The 22,559-nt window shown below is 35.9% G+C and overlaps 6 protein-coding genes across 6 annotated transcripts; 4 read left to right on the plus strand and 2 right to left on the minus strand.

Moving 5' to 3' along the window:
• Positions 1 to 932: 932 nt before the first annotated feature.
• On the plus strand, positions 933 to 4,029 carry LOC17884023 (maspardin). The gene is made up of 8 exons (XM_006287849.2): positions 933 to 1,084; positions 1,993 to 2,118; positions 2,285 to 2,383; positions 2,489 to 2,631; positions 2,733 to 2,841; positions 2,956 to 3,063; positions 3,161 to 3,301; positions 3,453 to 4,029. The coding sequence occupies exons 1-8, from the start codon at positions 1,013 to 1,015 to the stop codon at positions 3,828 to 3,830; spliced, it is 1,176 nt and encodes a 391-aa protein (XP_006287911.1). The 5' UTR covers positions 933 to 1,012; the 3' UTR covers positions 3,831 to 4,029.
• Positions 4,030 to 4,484: 455 nt separating this feature from the next.
• On the minus strand, positions 4,485 to 6,202 carry LOC17884236 (putative F-box protein At3g23950). The gene is made up of 3 exons (XM_006286664.2): positions 5,022 to 6,202; positions 4,692 to 4,813; positions 4,485 to 4,621 (listed from the first exon to the last, which is right to left on the minus strand). Exons 1-3 carry the CDS (start codon positions 6,200 to 6,202, stop codon positions 4,485 to 4,487), a joined length of 1,440 nt encoding a protein of 479 aa, XP_006286726.2.
• Positions 6,203 to 6,777: 575 nt separating this feature from the next.
• LOC17883862 lies at positions 6,778 to 8,247 on the plus strand. Its single transcript, XM_006289810.2, has one exon. It carries the CDS (start codon positions 6,878 to 6,880, stop codon positions 7,973 to 7,975), a length of 1,098 nt encoding a protein of 365 aa, XP_006289872.2. The 5' UTR covers positions 6,778 to 6,877; the 3' UTR covers positions 7,976 to 8,247.
• Positions 8,248 to 8,302: 55 nt separating this feature from the next.
• Positions 8,303 to 10,055, minus strand: LOC17883837 (UDP-glucuronate 4-epimerase 5). Its single transcript, XM_006286726.2, has one exon. The coding sequence runs from the start codon at positions 9,933 to 9,935 to the stop codon at positions 8,619 to 8,621; it is 1,317 nt and encodes a 438-aa protein (XP_006286788.1). The 5' UTR covers positions 9,936 to 10,055; the 3' UTR covers positions 8,303 to 8,618.
• Positions 10,056 to 13,893: 3,838 nt separating this feature from the next.
• On the plus strand, positions 13,894 to 16,912 carry LOC17882190 (primary amine oxidase). The gene is made up of 4 exons (XM_006289284.2): positions 13,894 to 15,222; positions 15,744 to 15,860; positions 15,961 to 16,523; positions 16,607 to 16,912. The coding sequence occupies exons 1-4, from the start codon at positions 13,894 to 13,896 to the stop codon at positions 16,818 to 16,820; spliced, it is 2,223 nt and encodes a 740-aa protein (XP_006289346.1). The 3' UTR covers positions 16,821 to 16,912.
• Positions 16,913 to 18,429: 1,517 nt separating this feature from the next.
• On the plus strand, positions 18,430 to 21,184 carry LOC17882124 (primary amine oxidase). Its single transcript, XM_006287074.2, has 4 exons — positions 18,430 to 19,870; positions 19,951 to 20,064; positions 20,183 to 20,745; positions 20,853 to 21,184. Exons 1-4 carry the CDS (start codon positions 18,545 to 18,547, stop codon positions 21,064 to 21,066), a joined length of 2,217 nt encoding a protein of 738 aa, XP_006287136.1. The 5' UTR covers positions 18,430 to 18,544; the 3' UTR covers positions 21,067 to 21,184.
• Positions 21,185 to 22,559: the final 1,375 nt, after the last annotated feature.

Consider the following 22,559-nt stretch of genomic DNA (forward strand, 5'->3'; position numbering starts at 1 on the left):
GTCAACCATTATTATAAGGAAATCAATGCCCAAAAGAAACATAAATTCCCGTTTAAATGATCTTTGTCTTTAGCCGTAAATACTTAAATTATCTGATAAACTGTTTTCTAACGACATTTCAAATTCGGGCTATTTACGACAAAAATAAAATTTATAACGGATCTATTAGAAAAAATTAGTTGGACCTTTTTGAAAAGAAAATAACACAAAATTACAACGCGTTCCAAAAAAATTTGATCTAATTTTTTTCTTTTCGGTTTGCTCTATAAGACAAATCGTGCTCGAACAAATATAGAACTACACATTCTTTAGTTACTGACATTATGGTATCAAAATCTTATCATCTAAATCCATCCAAATGAAAATATCTAATAGTAAATGATTCAATACAATTGGTATATGAATACGAGACATAAGAATTTACGTCCATAAACAATAACGTGAAATTTTTGAGGACACAGACAAAAATTCATTACAATTTCCTTTTTTTTTTTTTAATATACAGAAAAAACCTATACAATCACTTCGATTCTAGTCTCCATTTTTCTTCTCTTGTGATAACCAAAAAAAAGTTTAGCTCCAATATTTTCATCTTAACTTTTACACCATTTTTACCGCATATATTTTTGTCATTTAACTAATTTAATAGTCTGTAAAAATAGATAAATCAAACCAAAATCCAAATATTCCTTTGATTTTTCTTTTATTTTTTATTTTATTTTTGTAAACCAAATTGGCTAAATCTAAATCAACCATGTGAAAAGATGTTAAGATAAGCATGACCAAATTACATATGTGAGTTGGAAACTGAGACTGACTGCTACACTCACGGCGTCAACGTTGACAGTCAGTTGATACTTGATATCAGAGACTCTGTTATCTCGCCGTTAAATCTCTGTGTCTAAAAAAAAATTATTTGGGAAGAAGAGCAAAGAGCGAAAAAAAAAAAAAATTAAAATACACAAATTTTTGATTAGATTTGTATTTGATCGTTGAAAATCTCCGATCGGCCATGAAAGGCGTCTCTTCGACGCCTGGAGATTACGTCTACTTCAAATCTCAGGTTCCTCTTCACAAGATTCCCGTAAGTTTCTTCTTCTTCTTCTTCCTCCTCCTCGCTCTCTTTGACCTTTGATGAGATTTTTGATTCTGCATACGATGTTTTGAAAAAAAGTATGTTAATTTTGGATTAATCGCTTATGGGTTTTAATCGTTTGAAGCTAATTCTTGATTTTGAGTAGTTGAAAATCGTATATTGGGTTTTATGCAGCTGAAATTTACATGATCTGGGTTTATACTTTACGCTTATGGTTTTTTGATTGAAACCCTTTTTCTTAGGTTTATGAATACATTTGGATTTAGCTGTCGTTTCTGATGTTTACTTAAGCTGATTCATTTTTGGGTTCTTGTTGTCTAAAAGCAAAGAACTTGTGATAGTCTTAAGTTTAGTGATAGTCTTTAGTTTAGCGATAGTTGTTTCTTTACGTTTTGATCTTTTTTGAACTTGTATAGATTCCTCTAAGGTTGTTTTTGATTTGAACTGTGAGTAACATTCACCACCCTTAGTGCTTGCATCTTAAATTGTCACTTTGTCAGAGATGATAATCACTCTCATTGTGTAATACAAGGGAATGTTCTTGAGATTCTTGTTCTGCTTGATAAGTAAAAGTTATTTATCAAGCAGTCTTGCATAGCTCCTATAAATGTGACAGGTTTATCAGGTTTTGTTGCTTCTAGTTTGGAAAAATTGTGATTTGTTAAGCTGTGTACATGTGACACTCTTGTGAATAGCCTGTGATACACTTGTGAATGGTCTTTCGTTATGCCTACCTTCAAGCTCTACTAAACATTTCTTAACAAGCAGTTATTGAATGTATCATATTATAAGATTTTGTTGCCTCTAGTTGGGAGAATCATAATTTTTGGAATGTCAATTCACTCAAAGAGAATAGACAGTCTTATATTGAGATTTTTTGTGCATATTAACTACAGATTGGGACGAAGCAATGGCGTTACTATGACTTTGGTCCAAAGACTGTTCCTCCGCTCATATGTATCCCTGGAATCGCTGGAACTGCAGATGTTTACTATAAACAGATTATGGCACTCTCTATGAAGGTATGCCAAATTTGTAGTCTTTGAACAATGATCTGGAAACAAGCTTTTTAGTTATCACTTGTAGCTTTAAACATTTTTTAGGATACGGTAGGTAATATGCTTATATGTTGCTGTGTCCTTGGTGACTGACTATATATCTTGAATGTTGTTAAATCTGCGATTCTAGGGTTATCGGATCATTTCAGTTGACATACCACGGGTTTGGACATACCATGAGTGGATTCAAGCATTTGAGAAATTCTTGGACACCATTGATGTTCATCACGTAAGATCTCTTGAAGTTACAAATCACCATCTAGGACTCTAATTCGTATTACTAATGTGGAAAGATATAACATTGTAATTGATTGTACTTAACTATTGTTAATAGGTGCATCTCTACGGTACTTCCCTTGGAGGCTTCTTGGCACAACTCTTTGCTCATCACCGTCCAAGACGGGTTAAATCATTGGTTCTGTCAAATACATATTTGGATACTCGCACTTTCGCTACTGCAATGCCATGGGCTCCGTTGTATGTCTCTTATATATTATTGTTCGTTCCATCTTTGTCGTTCTTGTTTGGGCCTAAGAATTTGTACTGACTCTCAACACTTTCGGGGTTTCACTGTGCAGTGTTAGTTGGACTCCTTCTTTCTTGCTGAAACGATATGTCTTAACAGGAATACGTGACGGACCTCACGAACCCTTTATTGCTGACTCTGTCGACTTTGCTGTTTCTCAGGTGGTTCCCCCGATTATTATCTTTCGTATTTTCTTAAACGGATCTGAATAACATGTAAAGAAGGTTTTGTAAGTGAACTTACCATCTAAGTTCCTTTGGTTTACTCTGATTTAGGTTGAGACATTGTCCAAAGATGATTTGGCTTCCCGGTTAACTTTAACAGTGGATGCTGCTTCTGTGGGATCTATACTACTCTCTGACTCGTCCATCACTATAATGGATGTAGGTTTTGAGTAACTCTATCTTGATTTTTTATTTTTTTTTGTGAATGCAAGTTTTTAATTGTCTGATATATGCTGTTGCTGTCCTCTAAATTCAGACGAATGATTACTGTGCAATTCCACAACATCTTAAAGATGAACTTACAGAGAGGTACCCCGAAGCAAGGAGAGCTTACTTAAAGACAGGAGGAGATTTCCCATTCCTATCACGGCCCGACGAAGTCAATTTGCATCTACAGGTATATATATAAACTCAGCATCTGAACCAAATTTCTTATGCGTTTACGTTTTATTGTACAAGAAGTCACTTGCTACAGAAACATCATGTTGTTGCATCAAAACATATAAACGCTGACTGAACATGATAATTTGCAATGTGTGTGTGTGTAGCTGCACCTAAGGCGGGTAGGAGTAGAACCAAAGCCCGAAGTGGTCAAAACCATTTCAAAAGACGGTGCAGATGGCACAGACAGTAGCAGCCAGAGCAAAAAGAATACTGACACCGACAAGGATGACAGTAACAACAATATGCCTGAAGGGTCCGGAAGCACATCTTCAGATCAATCACCAACATTTCCAGAAAGCTCGGGGAGCTCCAACGATCCGCCTTTACCGACAGACACCATTCCGTTGCAAAGTTCATCAATAGACACCCTCGTATTAGCACAACTCTCTGGTGAAGTATATCAATCATGTGTGCTTTTCACATTGTGTTACTGTACATTGGTTTTGGTTCATGGTGGTTTCATCTCCAGACAATCGGTTTAGTATTCTTCATTATTTATTACCTCTTTAACTGTTCAAATCTGTTTTGTTTTTATAAAACTTTTGTGTTTCTTGATCTGTTTTGGTTTCTCTTGACTTTTGTGTAAGTTTGACAGACAAAGCAAGAGTTCTTTGTATGTTTCAAGTTACTGAAAGAAATGTTTGGTTGGGTTTGCGATTAATATACCAATGTTTCTCGTGTGTCCAGAACTGATTTAGACGAAACTAGTGTTACTGTTACCTGGTGTGCTAGCTTCCAAATCGAGCTCCAATTCTTGTTACATTGAGAAATCTACCGACTCTAGAAGTAAGACCATCTTTAATGGAGGTATCTTAGCCAAATCTTAGACTAAGATTTGTGAAGAAAAGGATCTTATATAAGGATTTGGCTTAGATGCTACCATTAAGGATGCCCTTAGAATACAATCCTTAACATGGTTTACTTGCTGCGGGCGACATCATCAGTATTATGAGTAGTACCACATGTTATTTTATGTGTACGAAGGTTACAAGTGAGGAAACGGTTGCGGTCTAAGTCCCATAGGTAGATGATATTGATGTCAAAACAGTTGATTGCCACTGGGATACACTTAGAACTAAGCCCTACATGCACATGCCATGTTGATTTCCGATGCCTTTTCCCAGTTCCAAGAATCACTATTGAGTCTCCAACACTCCATGACCTGGGAAAGTGACTTGTTCAACACTCCATTCACCCGTATCCGATGAGAAAACCTGAAAACTCCATTTGGGAGACTTGTGTGCTTTGCTATGTATCCGAACTACCTTGTAACCTAAGAGGGCACCATTACGCATTCGTGTGACAAGTCCAGTATCAGAGTAATGAACTAATGATCAGGATACGGATAAGCGTCTCTGGAGGAGGAGGAAGTTGAATCCACTGTGCTAACACTGGATTCCCAACGTAGTAACGTATCATCACGTCGTTGTTGTCGTCCTCCTTCTCCTTGAGAAGTATAAAAGAGCTGCGAGGAATTAGGTTTTTCACATGTATAATAGGAGTCACAAAGCCTGACTGAAACATGACATTTTGGGTGCTTAAATAATGAATTAAAAATCTTACTTAAAAAAAAAAAAAAAAAAACAAAAGAGAAAACATAGAGCATGAATTAACAATATCAAAAGCATCTTGAGTCTTTCTATGTATGTATGGCTTGTAAGGTCGGCACAAACTGCAAAAGACTATAACGTGACTCGTGGCAGAAAGTATCTTCCTTGTCGGCGGTGACATCTTTACGAGTACCACATAATTTCTTATGTGTACGAACGTTACAAGCGAGGAAACAGTTGTGGTCTAAGTCCCATAGGTAGATGATGTTGCTGTCAAAAAAGTTTATTGCGATTGGAAGACACTTAAAGCCAAGCCCTACACTTGCCATGTTGATTTCCCATACCTTTTCCCAGTTCCAAAACTCAGTATTGAGCCTCATGACTCTAACATTATAGCTCTTGACCTCTTCTACATATCCAACATCAATAATAACAAAATATCCTTGCGAGGTGGTGCAGATCCTCTTACAACGTTGCCACTCAGTGCTTTGAGTCCTGCGGGGTAGTGGTAATACTCGAAGAACTTGATCATCACAAGAGAAGAAATCATGAACGATAACACGGCTAGACTCTAGCCAATGAAGTTTCCCATTTAAAGAAACAGGATTGGATGGGTTGCACATACCAACACCATGACCCGGACAAGAGACTTGTACAACACGCCATTTACCCGTATCCGATGAGAAAACCTCAAAACTCCATTCCCAAAAATAAGAACGGTTCCATGACTTGTTTTTTATCCGAACCACCTTGTAACCTAATAGTGCACCATTACGCATTCGTGTCACAAGTCCCGTATCAGAGTAATGACTAGGATATGTATGAGCGTTTCTAGGAGGACGAGAAGAAAGAGGGAGTTGAATCCATTGTGCTATCACTGGATTCCCAACGTAGTAAACCATCTCGTCCTCCTCTTCCTTGACACGAAGCAAGACCAACCCATCAGCACAAGACACAACCCTAATCTCTTTCACCTTCTTCTTGCTTTGACTAGAAACACTAGAAAACAACAAATTATAACTTTGATGGTGATGTGTACCATCATGACCATCATGTGGTAGATCGAGTTTAACTTCCTCCAACTTGGAATCTTCCGATTTATAGTTCCCGTAAAAGATGATTGACCAATTAGAGTTACGGCAGAGGTCGACGAAGTAGGCTGATCCCATTAACAACTTCCATTCTATACAAACTAACTTGAACCTAACAATACTTTGTAGCGGTAGTCTTGTGAGTATGTTGATTACTATATCTTCCGGAAGATTCATATCTCTCTCCTTCGTTTTCTTATTTTGTTTTACCATCCTTCTTTGTTTCTTTTGAGTTTTGTATTACATGAGTTAGGGTTTTTTTTTGGGTTTATATATGAGTTAGCTAGGGTTTTTTCAGTTTTTTTTTATTGATCAAAGAAGAGTTACCTTTATATATCTTAAAATACTAAAAGAAAACGTTCTCTTTACTTAATTAAAATTTTACTTACTAAAATTTTGACTATATTAACCATATATGAGTTCATCGACATTCTGATTTTGTGAAGATATTGTCTTCTTCCTCCGAGTGACAAGTGTTCTCTATTAATCTGGATGACATTATTGTTGATAAAGAGAAATTCTCTACTTTCTCGTTATCTTTTATTATTCGAAATGCAAATTTTTAAGCGGATAAATTGGCATGAAAAATCCGTTCTAATTTATATTTTATTAAGTATGTAAACAATTGTCCTCTCAATTAGCTTTGTTCATTAGTTTTTGTTAGAAAAAAACCATATATGAGTTAATCAGTAGAAATATGTATATACAGTATCTCCTGTGAACATTGGTGTTTTTGTTCCCTAATAAAGTTAAGGAAGAAATTGTAAAAGCTACAAAATTGAGGGTTGTATTTTTATAGCTTTTAGATTTTGGATCCGGGTCGGGTATGTAAATTCTAGGATTTTATTCGAAGCATCCGTCGTCTCCGTCAATTCGAGAATTCCGACGATGTTCTCAAGATTCGTGCAGAGAATTCGGAGCCCCAAAACCCAAATCACATCGCTCAGTTCAATCAAAGGTTTTAGCTTTAGCTTTAGCTCGATAAACCCTAAACCCCAAATCCGAACAGGGTTGTTCTGGGATCTAGACAACAAACCACCGGCCTCTTTTCCGCCGTACGACGCCGCCGTAAAGCTTCGAACCGCCGCGTCGTCTTTCGGATTCGTGAAGCTAATGGTGGCGTACGCGAATCGTCACGCCTTCAGCTACGTTCCTGTAGTAGTTCGAGAACAGAGGACAGCTAGGAAAGTGCTGAACGAATTGGAGAACACAGGTTTGGTTAAACCGCCGGAGCCGTACTTTTGCGGTGTTTGTGACCGGAGATTTTATACGAATGTGAATCTAATCAATCATTTCAAGCAGATTCACGAGACTGAGCATCAGAAACGTATGAGGCAGATTGAATCTTCTAAAGGACATCAAAGAGTGAGGCTTGTGGCTAAGTATTCGATGAAGATTGAGAAGTATAAAAGAGCGGCGAGGAAGATTTTGACTCCCAAGGAAGGTTATGGGTTAGCTGATGAGCTGAAAAGAGCTGGCTTTTGGGTAAAGATGGTGAGTGATAAGCCAGAAGCTGCTGATATTGCTTTGAAGGAGCATATGGTGAATGTTATGGATAAGAGAGAAGTGGAGTGTGTGGTTCTTGTGTCTGATGATTTTGGTTATGCTGATGTTTTGAGGGAAGCTAAGGAGAGGTGTTTGAGGACAGTTGTGATTGGGGATTTGAACGAAGGGGCGTTGAAGCGAGTTGCTGATGTTTCGTATTCGTGGAAGGAAGTTGTGATGGGGAAGGCTAAGAAGGAAGTTGAGAAGGTTGTGGGAAAGTGGAAGGATAGAGATGTGTTGAAGACTTTGGAGTGGACTTATGATCCTGCTTTGGAGAAAGAGAGAGGAGGTTCTTGCGGCGTTTGGGATTACGATTTTGATTATGATGATGACGAAATTGAGAATGGAACAGAGGTGGAACCGGTGGAGATTGGAGATGGTGGTGATTGGTGGAAGATAGATAATGAAGATTGTGTTGGATCTTCAAGACCTTGTCGATAACATCATAGAATTGTCGGGATTGCTTGCGCAGAGGAAGATGAACAACTTTCAAGGCAAGAGGTTCACAAAACTTCATGCTACAGAACAATCTTGTGAATCTATTGGCAGATTACCTACACTTCAGACTAGAGAACATTCATTGATTCTTGTTCTCTGAGATTGATTTTAGTGCAGTGAATTGATTTGTTCTTCCAAAACCATCATGGTTAATCAAGTGTTTAGAGCTATGCATAATTTGGTCAGAATATAGAAGATAAAGATATGTTTTTGGATTTAGAAAGAAACAAGGTGACAAAATAGATTGAAATACTATAGAAGTATAGAGTATATGCATCAAAATCCAATCTACTTTATTCTTCAGACATAATGGAGAAGACAATTGAGTTTCCACAATTGAAACACCTAAGTTATGAAGCTGTACATTGCTCAAAATCTACTAACAAATCAAATGAAGCAAAATCTAGCAACACAGAAACAATGCAGATATGTGAATAGCCTTTATGTTGAGAACAAAGTGTTTGTCCCTTGACAGTGGAGCCATTTTTCCTCGCGACGCAAGTGCTCGGTTCCAAAAACTTATGCTCCACATTCAAGAAGAAGAAACAGAGAGACCATGACTATAGCAGAGAGACAGAGAGAGACTTCACCAAGAACTCTTCTTCTTCGACGAGCCTGTGTAAAAACCCATATACCATTTCACAAACTTCTTCAGACCTGTCTCAAGATCAACCGTGGGTTTATACCCGAGCTCTGCTTGCGCTAACGTGATATTCGCATGAGTGAACTCGACATCCCCATTCCTCGGTAAAGGCATAATCTTTTTCTTAGCTTTCGTCTTCAAAAGCTTCTCCAATATAGTCACAAGCTTAGTAACAGGAACAGGTGAAGTATTCCCCAAATTATAAATCCTAAACATAGCAGGACCTTTCTTCTTCCCACCACTACCAGTACTCTTTTCAGCAGTATCTAAAGCACCCAAACAGCCTTTCACAATATCATCAATGTAAGTGAAATCCCTAGCAACACTACCTTTATCAGGAGACTCAAACACAGTAATCGTCTTCCCTTTAAGAATATCCTTAGTAAAGAAGAAATACGCCATATCTGGTCTACCCCAAGGTCCATAAACAGTGAAAAACCTCAAACCCGTAAGTGATAAACCATAGATATGGTTATAAGTATGAGCAATTCCTTCACCTGCTTTCTTCGTCGCTGCGTATAAACTCGCCGGCTGATCCGTTCGATCTTTCTCCGAAAAGGGTACTTTCGAATTGAGACCATAAACAGAGCTAGACGAAGCCCACACAATCGCAGGCTGAGGATTCGCCGATTTAGACACTTCTAACAGATTCACAAACCCAGCAATGTTACTGTTCACATACGATCCTGGGTTTTGCATTGCGTAACGCACACCAGCTTGAGCAGCGAGATGCATCACATGTGTGAAGAGGACAACATCAAAGAGCTTCTTTAGCAAAACGGCGTCGTTTATATCGCCTTCTACAACAAACACGCCTGATCGTTCCAAAAGCCCTTGTCTTGCTCGTTTAAGCTTCGGATCGTAGTACCGATTGAAATTGTCAAGACCCAGAACACCGTCGCCGCGTCTCCGCAACGCGATCGAGACGTGAGTACCGACGAACCCAGATGCTCCGGTGACTAAAACCGTTAAACCGCCGTGAGTCCTCGGACGAGCGGATTTGCGGACTTGTTTCTCCCAGTGAGAGCCGCCGTACTTGGCGGCGGATACGGAGGAGGAAGAATCGTTGAGATTCCGGCGAGACGGTGACGGAGGAGGGGATAGGATTAGGTAAAAGAGAAAGAGAGCGAGGAAGAGAGAAGCCCAAAGAGTGAGTTTCGAGAGACGGAGGTAACGGTGGTGGTGGAGAATCCAGTACGGCGGAACTTTATCGGTTTTGTACTTTCCGGGAGTAGGAGGAAGATCATCAAGGTGTGACATTTTCGCCGGAGAATTCAGAGATTTTAGGGTTAGGGTTGTTGTTGGGTATAAGAGAGATTGAAGAAGCAAAATTGAGCAAGTCAAAATTGAGTATTTTCCGGGAAAGAAAGAAGAAGAGACGATTTGATTTTTTTATTTTTCTTTATTAAGATAAAATCAGAAAAAAGGTTTATATATAAATAAATTTTCTTGTTCAATCTTTAAGTGATGGTAACAAAAGCTGTCAGAGATTTATTTATTAATTAGATTCATGTATATATTTTTTTTTTTTGGTTTTTTCAATGTTAACGTGTTTGTAGATCGTTGACGGTTGACATCTGTATTTTGTTATCTCATTCTTTATTGATCATGTTATGCATGTACATTTGTACACGATCACAGATTCTGAGATACTATATTATAAATGCTATATTAATTGTTTCATATACAAAGATTTTCTATTTAGTTCTAAGTTTCTATCGGTAATGAAAACCGAAAATATAACGATATATAAAAATAAAATAGTTTAAAGATATTAAAGTAGGTATTAGTTTTGTTAATATTTCATTTCTGTATATGTTTTAATATCAAATAATTATATTACACTAATTACTATACATTGATCAAAACAAAACAAAAAATACGCGAAATGATGATAAAAGAGTTATAAAAAAATAATGATCAAATATGAATATTTATATTGTTTTTTTTTGTGAATATCAAATATTTATATTTTACTATTTACTATTAATCAATCAAAACAAAAAAATAATATGATTAATGATGATAAACTTGTTAAAAAATAAAAAAGTAACGGTAAAATATGAATAATTAGTTAGTTTTGTTAATATTTCTTTTTTATTAATTATTAATAATTATTATATTCCACTACTTACTAAAACTTATAGTAAAAAATTAAATTAATAACCTTTTATTACGTATATTTTTAATTATTTTACTTATTTACTATTATTTCACACATGCATAGTGGTATTGAAGGTGTCGTGCGAAAAAGATTGATCAATGGCAATGCCAACAGAAGCTACAATGTTCAATGAGTTATGAAATTTGTTGGCACGGAGAAACTCGTTCAAGATGGGAAAAACTAAACGTATGGTAGATCCATGTTTACTAATTCCCACCAAATGATGATATTCCTAAAATCTTTTATTTTACTGGGACGGAATCTAGTCCTTCTTATAAAAATCCAGGCTTCTTCGACATGCTCAACATTAATGTTAAACTAAAATTTTAAAATATCAATACTACTATTAGAAATATGGATTGGCGAGGTAAAAAAAATCAATTTGTATGATCAACATTAATACAGTCATTGGATTATTTATAAGATTTTGTTTCCCAATATATAATTTAGAATAAAAAACAAAATATTACAAAATGATACATACTCATGCTTGTTTATTGTAAAATTTGCACATATTTTTGCTATGGTTTTTTACTGACTTTAGTAGAACACTACTATATTTGTTAAAATTATTACAACATATAGTTAGGTGTATGGAGAAATTTTTGTGCATAATGTTTTAATTTCTTAAAGTTTATTTGTAATTGAAATGCTATGTAATGCTCTTTGTCAATGGGATTTAGATATTATGTTATAAATAGTATGATAAATGATAAACCAAATAGTTTTAAAATACAAAATACCAATGAAATACAAATGGTAGTTTTTCTTGACATCCGAAATATGAATAGTAGTTGTATCGCTTTTGATTTAGTTAACAAGCAATCATCTATGTCTTGATCATTTCCACATTTACAAATGAGTGAAATAATATACTAATTTAATTCTAAAAATTTTATTTTCTTGACGGAACTAATTTTGTAATGCAAACTAATTATTGCTTTAGTTTAGTACATGATTGTTATATTTCACCTAACTATTAGTTTCAACGTTGGACGAAAATTCATGTCTTCTAATCTTTTTTTCCTCACTTTCTATTCTTAGCCATATAGTATAGCTTTAAGAACAATTCATCTAAAAAATGATATACAAAGTATACGAATTATTAGGATAACAATATCACATATTAAAAATTGAGTAAGCATTGATATTTTATCAACTTATTATGAGCTAAGATATCTAAGAAGTGGAATCATTTACTACCAAAACATCGTTCACGCCACATACAATTTATTTATTGCACAAGATTCTAAAATATTTAAAAGACGTGTTGCTTGTAGTTCTGATATATGTACCATCGTTATAGATTATGAGTCAATTTTAACCGATATTAATATTGTGATGCATGAATGGATTTTTACCATTAAAAGTCTCAAATGGAGTCTAAAACGAAAAGTCATAAAATATGATATAATCTTATTCCTAAATGATACGTTATATGTATCTATATTTTCTCAACCAAAAAGTTCCAAGTTTTGACGATTTATCATTATGAAATCTAATACATGTTTTTTTTTCTATTTCTCCTCTCTATAGTCTCTACCATCGAAAAATTCGATTAACAAAAATATATCCCATAACGAAAGAGCAGCATTATTGGTGGGATCTTAGAGGTTAAGATCTCCCGGTTTTTGCAAAAGAAAGATCTAATATAGGATCTTTCCTTTGCAAAAACCGGGGGATCTTAGCCTTTAAGATCCCACCAATAATGATGGTGCATTGTTAGAAACAGAGTACTCTTTTAACTTGGATTAAAAAACAAGTCATCTTCTTATTTAATTTCTGTTCTTTTCTCTTAAGTAACCATCCACTCATTTACATACATTTAATTGAAAATGAAATAAGAATTATAAACTAACCATTTTGTAATCTATTTGATTGACTACAACATGTCGAATAAGAACACTTGATTTTGAATGATTATCATTATAGCAGTTACCACAATATGTTTTTGCACACACATGAAAATAAAATTAGAGAAAATATAAAAGAGTATATATTGGGATAAGAAAATTTAAAGTCAAAGGAAAGATTGCTTAGAAACTTGGCGAGGTTAATTACTATTATTCCTATTGATTTTTTTTTTTTTTGGTAAGAATTATTCCTATTGATTAAGGATCATTTTTAATATTTTTTTATAGCCGAAGCTTAATTATACTTTCGTTATGGGATATATTTTTGTTAATCGAATTTTTCGATGGTAGAGACTATAGAGAGGAGAAATAGAAAAAAAAACATGTATTAGATTTCATAATGATAAAAGTTGTTAAAACAAATTCACATGAAACCTAAAAAGAATCTACCAACTCAACTATATTTTTTTATGAGTCACTTCCTAAAGAGTCATTTCCAAGCAATACAGATTACATATGTCTTGTGTGTGTGTGTGTGTGTGTAATATAAGGTGCTGAAGATTCAGATTTATGCATTGGAAGCAATAACTGATAAAGACTTGAGGAAAATATTTTGATTGCTCATGAGAATATAAGTTCATATTGTAGTGTGTTGGTCATCACTTATTCATCAAAAATAGTCATGGTTATGTCATCATCATTGAAACACCTTAGTACTAACGGGCCTTTCTCACACTTATGTTGCCACGATCCACAAGCCTATCTATATTCTAATAAGCCCATTTCGTTTCCCTATTGGTGGTTTTTGATTTTTCCCCATGTTACTTTTATAGGCATGACCCAAATCACAAACTGTAATTTGTACTGTTTTGTAACCGTAAACCAAACCGGATCTTACAAAATGGATGTGTTGATCTTGATCACTGTAGTGCACTGGTGCTCAACATTTGTTGAAGTCGTTGTGTTTGGTCATATTCAATTATTCAACTGCCCTGAAGCATTGAACAACGTGTCCGGCCCCTGGATTACAAGTTGAGAATATCATAAACGTTCTTCTTGTTTGTTTTAGCCTCCTCAGTAACAGTACCAATCCTAGTGTCTTGGTCTATTTAAGTAGGTTATGAAATGAATAAACAATACTACACTCACGTTACTCAAACCTGAAACCAACTGTGATCTAGAGAGAGAGCTACCAAGTACCATGGAGCCAAAACTCTGTTCCGGTTTGTTTCTCCTCATTGTCACGGCTTGTTTCATCCTCTTACTCACTTCCACTAACTTCTCTCACGAGCCATCGTCCACGTACTGCACCAACTCTTCCTCTTCACCTCTTTGCGCCTCAAGAAACTTCCTTTTCAACAAGAAAACTCGACCCATTACTAAAAACGTTCCCAAACCAAAACCTAAAAACCATGACCACGTGTCTGACACACCAAACCATCCTCTTGACCCACTCACGGTAATGGAGATCAACAAAGTCAGATCAATCCTCTCCTCTCACGCCCTCTTCGCCTCCCCTGCACCACACTCGTTTCACTCCATCGTTCTTGAAGAGCCAGACAAGAACCTAGTCCGACAATGGGAAAAAGGAACCACACTCCCACCAAGAAAGGCCTCAGTGATCGCACGTGTTGGCGCCGACTCGCACGTGCTCACCGTTGACATATCTACAAGTTATGTAGATTTAGTGGATAGCCCGGTTCATGCACCCGGTTACCCGATTATGACGTTGGAAGAGATGGCTTCTGCCACATGGGCACCGTTCACAAACGAAGATTTCAACCGTACAATACTATCCCGCGGAGTTGATCTTACGGACGTGATTTGTTTCCCAATCTCTAGTGGCTGGTTTGATAATAAAGAAGGAAACAGAAGGTTAATTAAAATTCAATGTTTCTCAACTCAAGGTACGGTTAATTTCTACATGCGACCTATCGAAGGTTTAACACTACTCTTCGATTTAGACATAAAGCAAATACTCGAGACAACCGATACTGGTCGGTCTATACCAATACCCGGTTCAACCAATACCGATTACCGTTTCTCAAATCTCCCAAACCGGGACAAAACCAGACCTCTTAATCCAATCTCAATCGAGCAGCCACGTGGTCCAAGCTTCGTAATCGAAGATAACCATCTAGTAAAATGGGCAAATTGGGAGTTTCACTTAAAACCGGACCCGAGAGCCGGTTTGGTTATATCCACGGTTAAGGTGCATGATCCGGACACTGAAGTGTCACGTGAAGTTATGTACAAAGGGTTCGTGTCGGAGCTTTTTGTTCCGTACATGGATCCATCGGAAGCTTGGTACTTCAAGACTTATATGGACGCAGGCGAGTACGGGTTCGGGTTACAAGCAATGCCGCTTGAACCGCTTAACGATTGTCCAAGAAACGCCGTTTATATGGACGGAATATTCGCGGCGGCTGACGGAACGCCGTATGTGAGAGAGAATATGATTTGTGTGTTTGAGAGGTACGCCGGCGATATTGGATGGCGTCACTCCGAGAACCCCGTCACCGGCATGCCGGTAAGTTTTTTTTTTTTTCTTTTGTCTTTTCTGTTTATTTAAATATTATCACGTGTTGAAAATTTCACTGCGACATTAACATACCAAATCACGTTTTAAGTTTTTTTACACTTTTTTTGGTTGGGTGACCAACTTTGTTAAAAATAGGAAAATCAGATCTTACCTAATCAATTTTTTTGTATCTATTATATTTACCTAAAGACACGTTTACAAATTTTAAATTCATAAATATATTGCCATACATTATATGATTTCTGTATTTGATAAATATAATAAATTTTCCAAATTCACAGAAATTCAAGTATTTGAAAGGGTATTTCTTAAATAGTATAATGAACAAAAGCCTACATTGATATTTACATAGACAAATAAATAAATTTCTAACGAACGTTTTGTATTTCTTATTACATAAAAATATTATGTCAAAAGCATAAAGACATGTATACATACTTAAATAATATGCTGCTACTCACATGTTCATAATGTAAGATAAATGTATTATTTACGATTTATTTGTGTAGCCGTTAAGGGAAGTGAGACCAAAGGTGACGCTAGTGGTACGAATGGTATCCTCAGTGGGTAACTACGATTACATAATTGATTATGAGTTCCAAACTGATGGGCTAATGAGAGCTAAGGTACTTTCGATTTTTGAGATGTCATTATTGCCAAAATGATTATAAAAAGTTTCGTTGATATATCTTGAAAATATTTTCTTTTGGGTACGATCCACAACAGGTTGGGCTTAGTGGAATCTTGATGGTGAAAGGGACAACGTACAAGAACAAGAACCAAGTGAAGAAAGACAAAGAAGGTAATGAAGAAGAGCTCTACGGCACGATTCTGTCCGAAAATGTAATTGGAGTTATTCACGACCACTACGTTACTTTTTACCTTGACCTCGACGTGGATGGCCCGAACAATTCCTTTGTTAAAGTGAACCTTAAGAGGCAACAGACGGAGCCGGGTGAGTCACCGAGGAAGAGTTACATGAATGTGGTTAAGAACACTGCGAAAACCGAAAAGGACGGTCAGATCAAGCTTAGCTTGTACGATCCATCAGAATACCATGTTATCAACTCTGGTAAAACCACTCGGGTTGGTAACCCGACCGGTTACAAGGTCGTGCCTAGAGCCACAGCAGCTAGTCTACTTGACCGTGATGATCTACCGCAGAAGAGAGGAGCTTTTACCAATAACCAAATTTGGGTCACTCCCTACAACAAGTCTGAGCAATGGGCTGGCGGTTTGTTCACTTACCAAAGTCATGGTGATGATACTCTTGCGGTTTGGTCAAACAGGTGATTACATTATAAATTTATAATTAATAGTTCTTTAGTTAAGAATCATTCTTTTTATTTAATGCATTATTGGTGTTATGCAGGGATAGAGACATAGAGAACAAGGACATTGTGGTATGGTACACACTTGGCTTCCATCACATTCCATGTCAAGAAGATTTTCCGATAATGCCTACAGTTTCTTCGAGTTTTGATCTGAAGCCAGTCAATTTCTTTGAGAGAAATCCAATCCTTAGCGCTACTCCGAATTTCGAACATGACCTTCCGGTTTGCGGAGCCGGATCTGTTTCTGCTTAAGAAGAATGAAGAACCAACGAAATAATTGTCCAACTTTTGGATCTTGTTATATATATAGATCCATGGTACAACTTTAAATCAAGTAATAATAAGAATACAAGATATTTTACTGTGCGGTGTTAGTGAAATATCAACTCCCACACCAAAACCTTTTAGCGCAAAATTAGTATAACATGTCCAATTCAAACCGGAATGTTAATCTCAAAGAATTGTGGGCAATTAACTAAAACTGGATTCGGACTCTCACGTACTTGCGAGATTGATTTCAAAAATGAAGTTTGATATGAGTTTTATAGTAGATTACGTTTGTGTGGAGTTATATTTGTAAACACATTTTTTGGCAAGGTTACTTCAAATTTATACCAGTAAAGTAGTATTTGATTTGTTTTTAATAATGTTAATAACAACAACAAATTTGGTATAAACAATGTGGGATGTGATTTGGAGCCATGAAGAGATAAATTAATTAACATACATACTTTTCTGGAAATCTTCAGTACTGTCCTGTTTAGACCCAAGTAAACTAACAATTATAGAGATTAGAGACTTAATATTGATATTTGATAATATGCTTCTAAATTCTTTGAGCTTACACTAAAATATATTGCTTCTATTTCATCTAGAAGAGATCCAGTCTTTTCATCACTCTCAGCTCATAACACCATTTGTAAAGCTCACATCGTGAATGCTCAATGAATCTCATTTCAACGTACGTCACATTAGTCATGCATGCACTGATGCATATATGATGCCATTGTCAACCGAACGCACATATGACATATTCATCACAACATATTGACAAAAATGGGCTTCTGTTGGATTTTTCAGTCGACATCATGAGCCCCTTGGGCCTTCATCATTCTTCAGACCGTATATACGACTGCCAATATTATATTTTTCGAAAAATTATATATGGTATATGATATAAAAAACATTTAAAAGAAAAAAAATCAAATCAAATCAAATCAAAATACTATAATGAAAAACGTTGTCAAAAGAAAAGCCATCAAATAACTGATTATAATTAAAAACAGGAATCCTACAATTCGTTGGTCGACCAAAACCAAAAAAACAACTCACTTGTTTGGTTTCTTTATAAGTTCGTTCAGCATGATTTGACTTTAAAGGAATTCTAGTATTGTATAACTTGCATGTGAGATGTGAGAAGTGAGATGCAATCAAGCATGAGAATAGGATATGTTGGGAAAACTATTGAGTCTACTATACGACACAATCAAAATAATGAACTAATGAGAGATAATAAAACCACACAAAAAAAAAAAAGTAAAATCACAAAACAGAACAACCTTGAATTTTAAAAAATCCGACGATTCTTTGTAAATAAAACAACAAAGAGAATCCTAAACCAAGAAAATATAATCTAGTTCCGTCAAAGGCGTTAGAACCTTACGTACATATACGCATGTAGCATTGTAGGTTTCTAGGAGTGGACAAATGTTCACTTCTCCATTTTTTCAATGTCAAAGAGATAAGATTCCTTATGATTCGTGTACACAACTTTTTATTTTTTCTTATAAAAACTATAAAGCATGTTGAAGATATTTATTTCGGAATGATTTGTATATATCTTTGTGCTATGACTCTATGAGGGGAGTGACGTACTTAAGTTAAGCTCACTAGTTACTCTACTTCTATATAATACGATAACTCCTACGATCTTCACTCACCAAAGCAACAAAACAAAAACATAAAAAGAACCTGACATGGAACAAAAAGCTTTTTTCCGGTTAATTTTTCTCATAGTCACGGCCGGTTTAATCATCTCTTTCACGTCCACTAACTTCTCTCACAGGCCAACGAGGCTTCTTGATTGCACCGATGCTTCCTTTTCACCTCTTTGCGCTTCTAGAAACTTTCTTTTCAACAAACAAGAACCTAAACACGATCCTAAACCAAAGACTAAAAACCATCATGACCATGCGTCCGACACACCAAACCATCCTCTAGACCCGCTCACGGTCATGGAGATCAACAAAGTCCGATCAATACTCTTCTCTCATGCTCTCTTCACCTCCGGTACACCTCACGCTCTCCACACCGTCGTTCTTGAAGAGCCTGACAAGAATCTTGTACGTCTTTGGGAAAAAGGTAACCCTCTCCCTCCGAGGAAAGCTTCAGTCATCGCACGTGTTGGCCTCGACACGCACGTGCTCACCGTTGACATATCTACGGGTCGGGTGGAGTCAGAGAACAGCCCCGTTAATGTTTCTGGTTACCCGATGATGACTATAGAAGAGATGAACGATATCACAGTTGTACCGTTCTCAAACGCGGATTTCAACCGTACGATTCTTTCTCGTGGAGTTAATCTAACGGACGTGATTTGTTTTCCGATCTCATGTGGTTGGTTTGGTAATAAAGAAGAGAACGTGAGGGTAATTAAAAGTCAGTGTTTCTTGACTCAAGGCACTGCCAACTTCTACATGCGACCTATCGAAGGTTTGACTATACTTATCGATTTAGATACGAAGCAAGTGATCGAGATATCCGATACGGGTCGGGCTATACCCATACCGGGTTCAACCAACACTGATTACCGCTTCGAAAAGCTCGTGACTACGGGCAAAACCCGAGTTCTAAACCCGATATCAATAGAGCAGCCACGTGGTCCAAGCTTTGTCATTGAGGACAACCATATGGTTAAATGGGCAAACTGGGAATTTCATCTAAAACCAGACCCGAGAGCAGGTGTGGTTTTATCACGGGTCAGGGTGCATGATCCGGATACTCAAGAGACACGTGATGTTATGTACAAAGGGTTCGTGTCGGAGCTTTTTGTTCCGTACATGGATCCTTCGGACGCGTGGTACTTTAAGACTTACATGGACGCTGGTGAGTATGGATTCGGGTTACAAGCCATGCCACTTGTACCCCTTAACGATTGTCCAAGAAACGCCGTTTATATGGACGGAATATTCGCGGCTGCTGACGGAACACCGTTTGTGAGAGAAAACATGGTTTGTATATTTGAGAGCTACGCCGGAGATATTGGGTGGCGTCACTCCGAAAGCCCCATCACAGGCTTACCGGTTAGTGTTTTTATAATTACATAGAACAAAGTTTTATAAAAAGAGTGATAATGTTAATTACTACAATTTTGAATTAGTAGATAAGGGAAGTGAGACCAAAAGTGACGCTTGTGGTACGAATGGTAGCTTCGGTAGGTAACTATGATTACATCATTGATTACGAGTTCCAAACTGATGGACTTATCAAAGCTAAGGTACTTTACTTTATACCACTTTCCAAAATATAAAAGATTCCATAGGATTCCGTGGGAATAATGAATATTTGCAATTTTCTTGTCACGCCACTATTGTTAATGTAGTTGATAATGACAGGTCGGGCTTAGTGGAATTTTAATGGTGAAAGGGACAACATATCAAAACAAGAACCAAGTGGAGAAAGATAAAGACGGTAATGAAGAAGAGCTTCACGGCACGCTTCTGTCTGAAAATGTAATCGGAGTAATTCATGATCACTACGTCACTTTTTACCTCGATCTTGACGTGGATGGCCCGGACAACTCGTTTGTTAAAGTGAACCTCAAGAGGCAAGAGACCGAACCAGGTGAGTCACCGAGGAAGAGTTACCTGAAAGCTGTAAGGAACATTGCTAAAACTGAAAAGGATGGTCAGATCAAGCTTAGCTTGTACGATCCATCAGAATACCATGTTATCAACTCTGGTAAAACCACTCGGGTTGGTAACCCGACGGGCTACAAGGTCGTGCCTCGAGCCACAGCTGCTAGTTTGCTTGACCATGATGACCCGCCGCAGAAGAGAGGAGCTTTTACTAATAACCAAATTTGGGTCACTCCTTACAATAAGTCCGAGCAATGGGCTGGTGGCTTGTTCACTTACCAAAGCCATGGTGATGATACTCTTGCAGTTTGGTCAGACAGGTGATTAATTTCGAAATTATAATTATTAATATATTATTATATAGTTAACAACTTAAGTTACTTAACATTCGATTGTCTAATTTTTTTGCATTATTGGTGTCATGCAGGGATAGAGACATAGAGAACAAGGACATAGTTGTGTGGTACACACTTGGCTTCCATCACATTCCATGTCAAGAGGATTTTCCGATAATGCCCACAGTTTCTTCGAGTTTCGACTTGAAGCCCACAAATTTTTTCGAGCGTAATCCAATCCTAAGGGCCGCTCCGAACTACGAGCACGACCTTCCGGTTTGTGGAGTTCAATCTGTTTCTGCTTGAGAAGAGTAAAGTACAAAATAATGATATAACCACTTTTGTATCTTCCATAAATCATGGTACTATTTATGTCCAAACATTGTTTTTATGGGTTTAAAATTTTAGCGTCTAAGTTTACTCATAGTGTCGACTACGGACACATAGTGCCAACGTTGCCAAGGAGGGCCACTTTGCCTCCTAGATATAGAACAATACTTTTGATATCTTAATTTGTGAAGATAGTAGTATGTTTTACTCACCCATAACATATTAGCATTTGAATTTTTAGAAAATTTTAGGACAAAGATTTCACGTTTTGGTGACAATATTCGTTGCTGAACAAGTTTTGCGTGTAAAATTTAGGAAAATTTAAGTTCTCTAAAAGAAAAAAAAAATTTGCAATAAAAGTTTCTAAGTACTTACAAATTTACAATGAAATAACATATTTTATTATTATAGTACAATATCTTAATTTAATTAAATTAGAAAAGAAGTACAAATTAAAAAATGTTCAAATTAATCATTCATATACTTTAATTACTATTGAAATTATGTGTAGAATGTGTTTAAATTCAATTAGAAAGGATAATTTGGAATCAAATAATTAAAATCGAAATAATCTATTCAACGAAATATTAATTATTTATAAAAAATAAAATATTTTCATTGTTTATAATCATCTGCTGCCATATTTGTGGGATGCAAGTATAAAGTTCCTATCTAAGTTAGTAAAATGTTAGACCACTAGTATATTTTTATCCGCAGTCGTAGTTTTCATAGACCTAGCACGGTGAACACCGTGGTTGGCTTAACTACATCTGATCGCATATTATGGTGTCTCCGAAAAGCTCACATCTGGTAAATATACAAAATAAATAACTTTTTTATATCATACATTTCACTCTTATCACATTGTTTGTTACATGTTTACACATAAATGTAGGCGTCCTTTTCTTAATCTATATATATAAAGTTAACTTTTCTCTATTCTTCTTAAGCCACATCATCATCTACCTCATTTTATTATTTAATTTTTAAAATTAATTATACCATTTTATCATTTAATTTTAATATTTAAACCTACGTAAATAAGTTTTTCCAAAATGAATATGAAAGGATTTGTTTTATATTATACATTATAAAACTAAAAAAGATAATTGATTAAGAGTTAAAAAAAACTTACTAATTATCGATTATACTAACAAATATATAAATAATAGATTATAATTTTTAGTGAATATTTAAAATATATATATGATTATATTTACACAATGTAAACCTAAATATAATGGGATTTAACGGGAATAAAACAAAAAGTAAGAAATTTTGAGAATATAAATCTATCTAATTTATGTCTCAAAAAATTTTCTAACATAAGTGAGATAAGTCGGACCGAAACATGAATTCTTATTTTTTATAAACATATAAAAAGGTAAAAATAAAAATAATATTTCTTTAAAAGTTTTCAATATGAATTTAACTATTTGTTTCCAATACAACACATATGTTAAACTAAT

This window comes from Capsella rubella, unplaced genomic scaffold (assembly GCF_000375325.1).
Source record: "Capsella rubella cultivar Monte Gargano unplaced genomic scaffold, Caprub1_0 scaffold_6, whole genome shotgun sequence".
Classification (NCBI taxonomy): Eukaryota; Viridiplantae; Streptophyta; class Magnoliopsida; order Brassicales; family Brassicaceae; genus Capsella; species Capsella rubella.

Bases quoted from the DNA above. Each gene is read 5' to 3' on its own strand.
- LOC17884023 (XM_006287849.2), top strand. From the start codon at position 1,013: ATGAAAGGCGTCTCTTCGACGCCTGGAGATTACGTCTACTTCAAATCT. The intron at 2,119-2,284 runs GTATGCCAAATT...CTGCGATTCTAG, and splicing joins TTATGGCACTCTCTATGAAG to GGTTATCGGATCATTTCAGT. The intron at 3,302-3,452 runs GTATATATATAA...GTGTGTGTGTAG, and splicing joins AAGTCAATTTGCATCTACAG to CTGCACCTAAGGCGGGTAGG.
- LOC17884236 (XM_006286664.2), bottom strand. From the start codon at position 6,202: ATGGTAAAACAAAATAAGAAAACGAAGGAGAGAGATATGAATCTTCCG. The intron at 4,814-5,021 runs GTTTGTGCCGAC...AATTCCTCGCAG, and splicing joins TCACGTTATAGTCTTTTGCA to CTCTTTTATACTTCTCAAGG. The intron at 4,622-4,691 runs GTATCCTGATCA...GTGCCCTCTTAG, and splicing joins TCCTCCAGAGACGCTTATCC to GTTACAAGGTAGTTCGGATA.
- LOC17882190 (XM_006289284.2), top strand. From the start codon at position 13,894: ATGGAGCCAAAACTCTGTTCCGGTTTGTTTCTCCTCATTGTCACGGCT. The intron at 15,223-15,743 runs GTAAGTTTTTTT...TTATTTGTGTAG, and splicing joins ACCCCGTCACCGGCATGCCG to CCGTTAAGGGAAGTGAGACC. The intron at 15,861-15,960 runs GTACTTTCGATT...GATCCACAACAG, and splicing joins ATGGGCTAATGAGAGCTAAG to GTTGGGCTTAGTGGAATCTT.
- LOC17883862 (XM_006289810.2), top strand. From the start codon at position 6,878: ATGTTCTCAAGATTCGTGCAGAGAATTCGGAGCCCCAAAACCCAAATC.
- LOC17882124 (XM_006287074.2), top strand. From the start codon at position 18,545: ATGGAACAAAAAGCTTTTTTCCGGTTAATTTTTCTCATAGTCACGGCC. The intron at 20,065-20,182 runs GTACTTTACTTT...TGATAATGACAG, and splicing joins ATGGACTTATCAAAGCTAAG to GTCGGGCTTAGTGGAATTTT. The intron at 20,746-20,852 runs GTGATTAATTTC...GGTGTCATGCAG, and splicing joins CTTGCAGTTTGGTCAGACAG to GGATAGAGACATAGAGAACA.
- LOC17883837 (XM_006286726.2), bottom strand. From the start codon at position 9,935: ATGTCACACCTTGATGATCTTCCTCCTACTCCCGGAAAGTACAAAACC.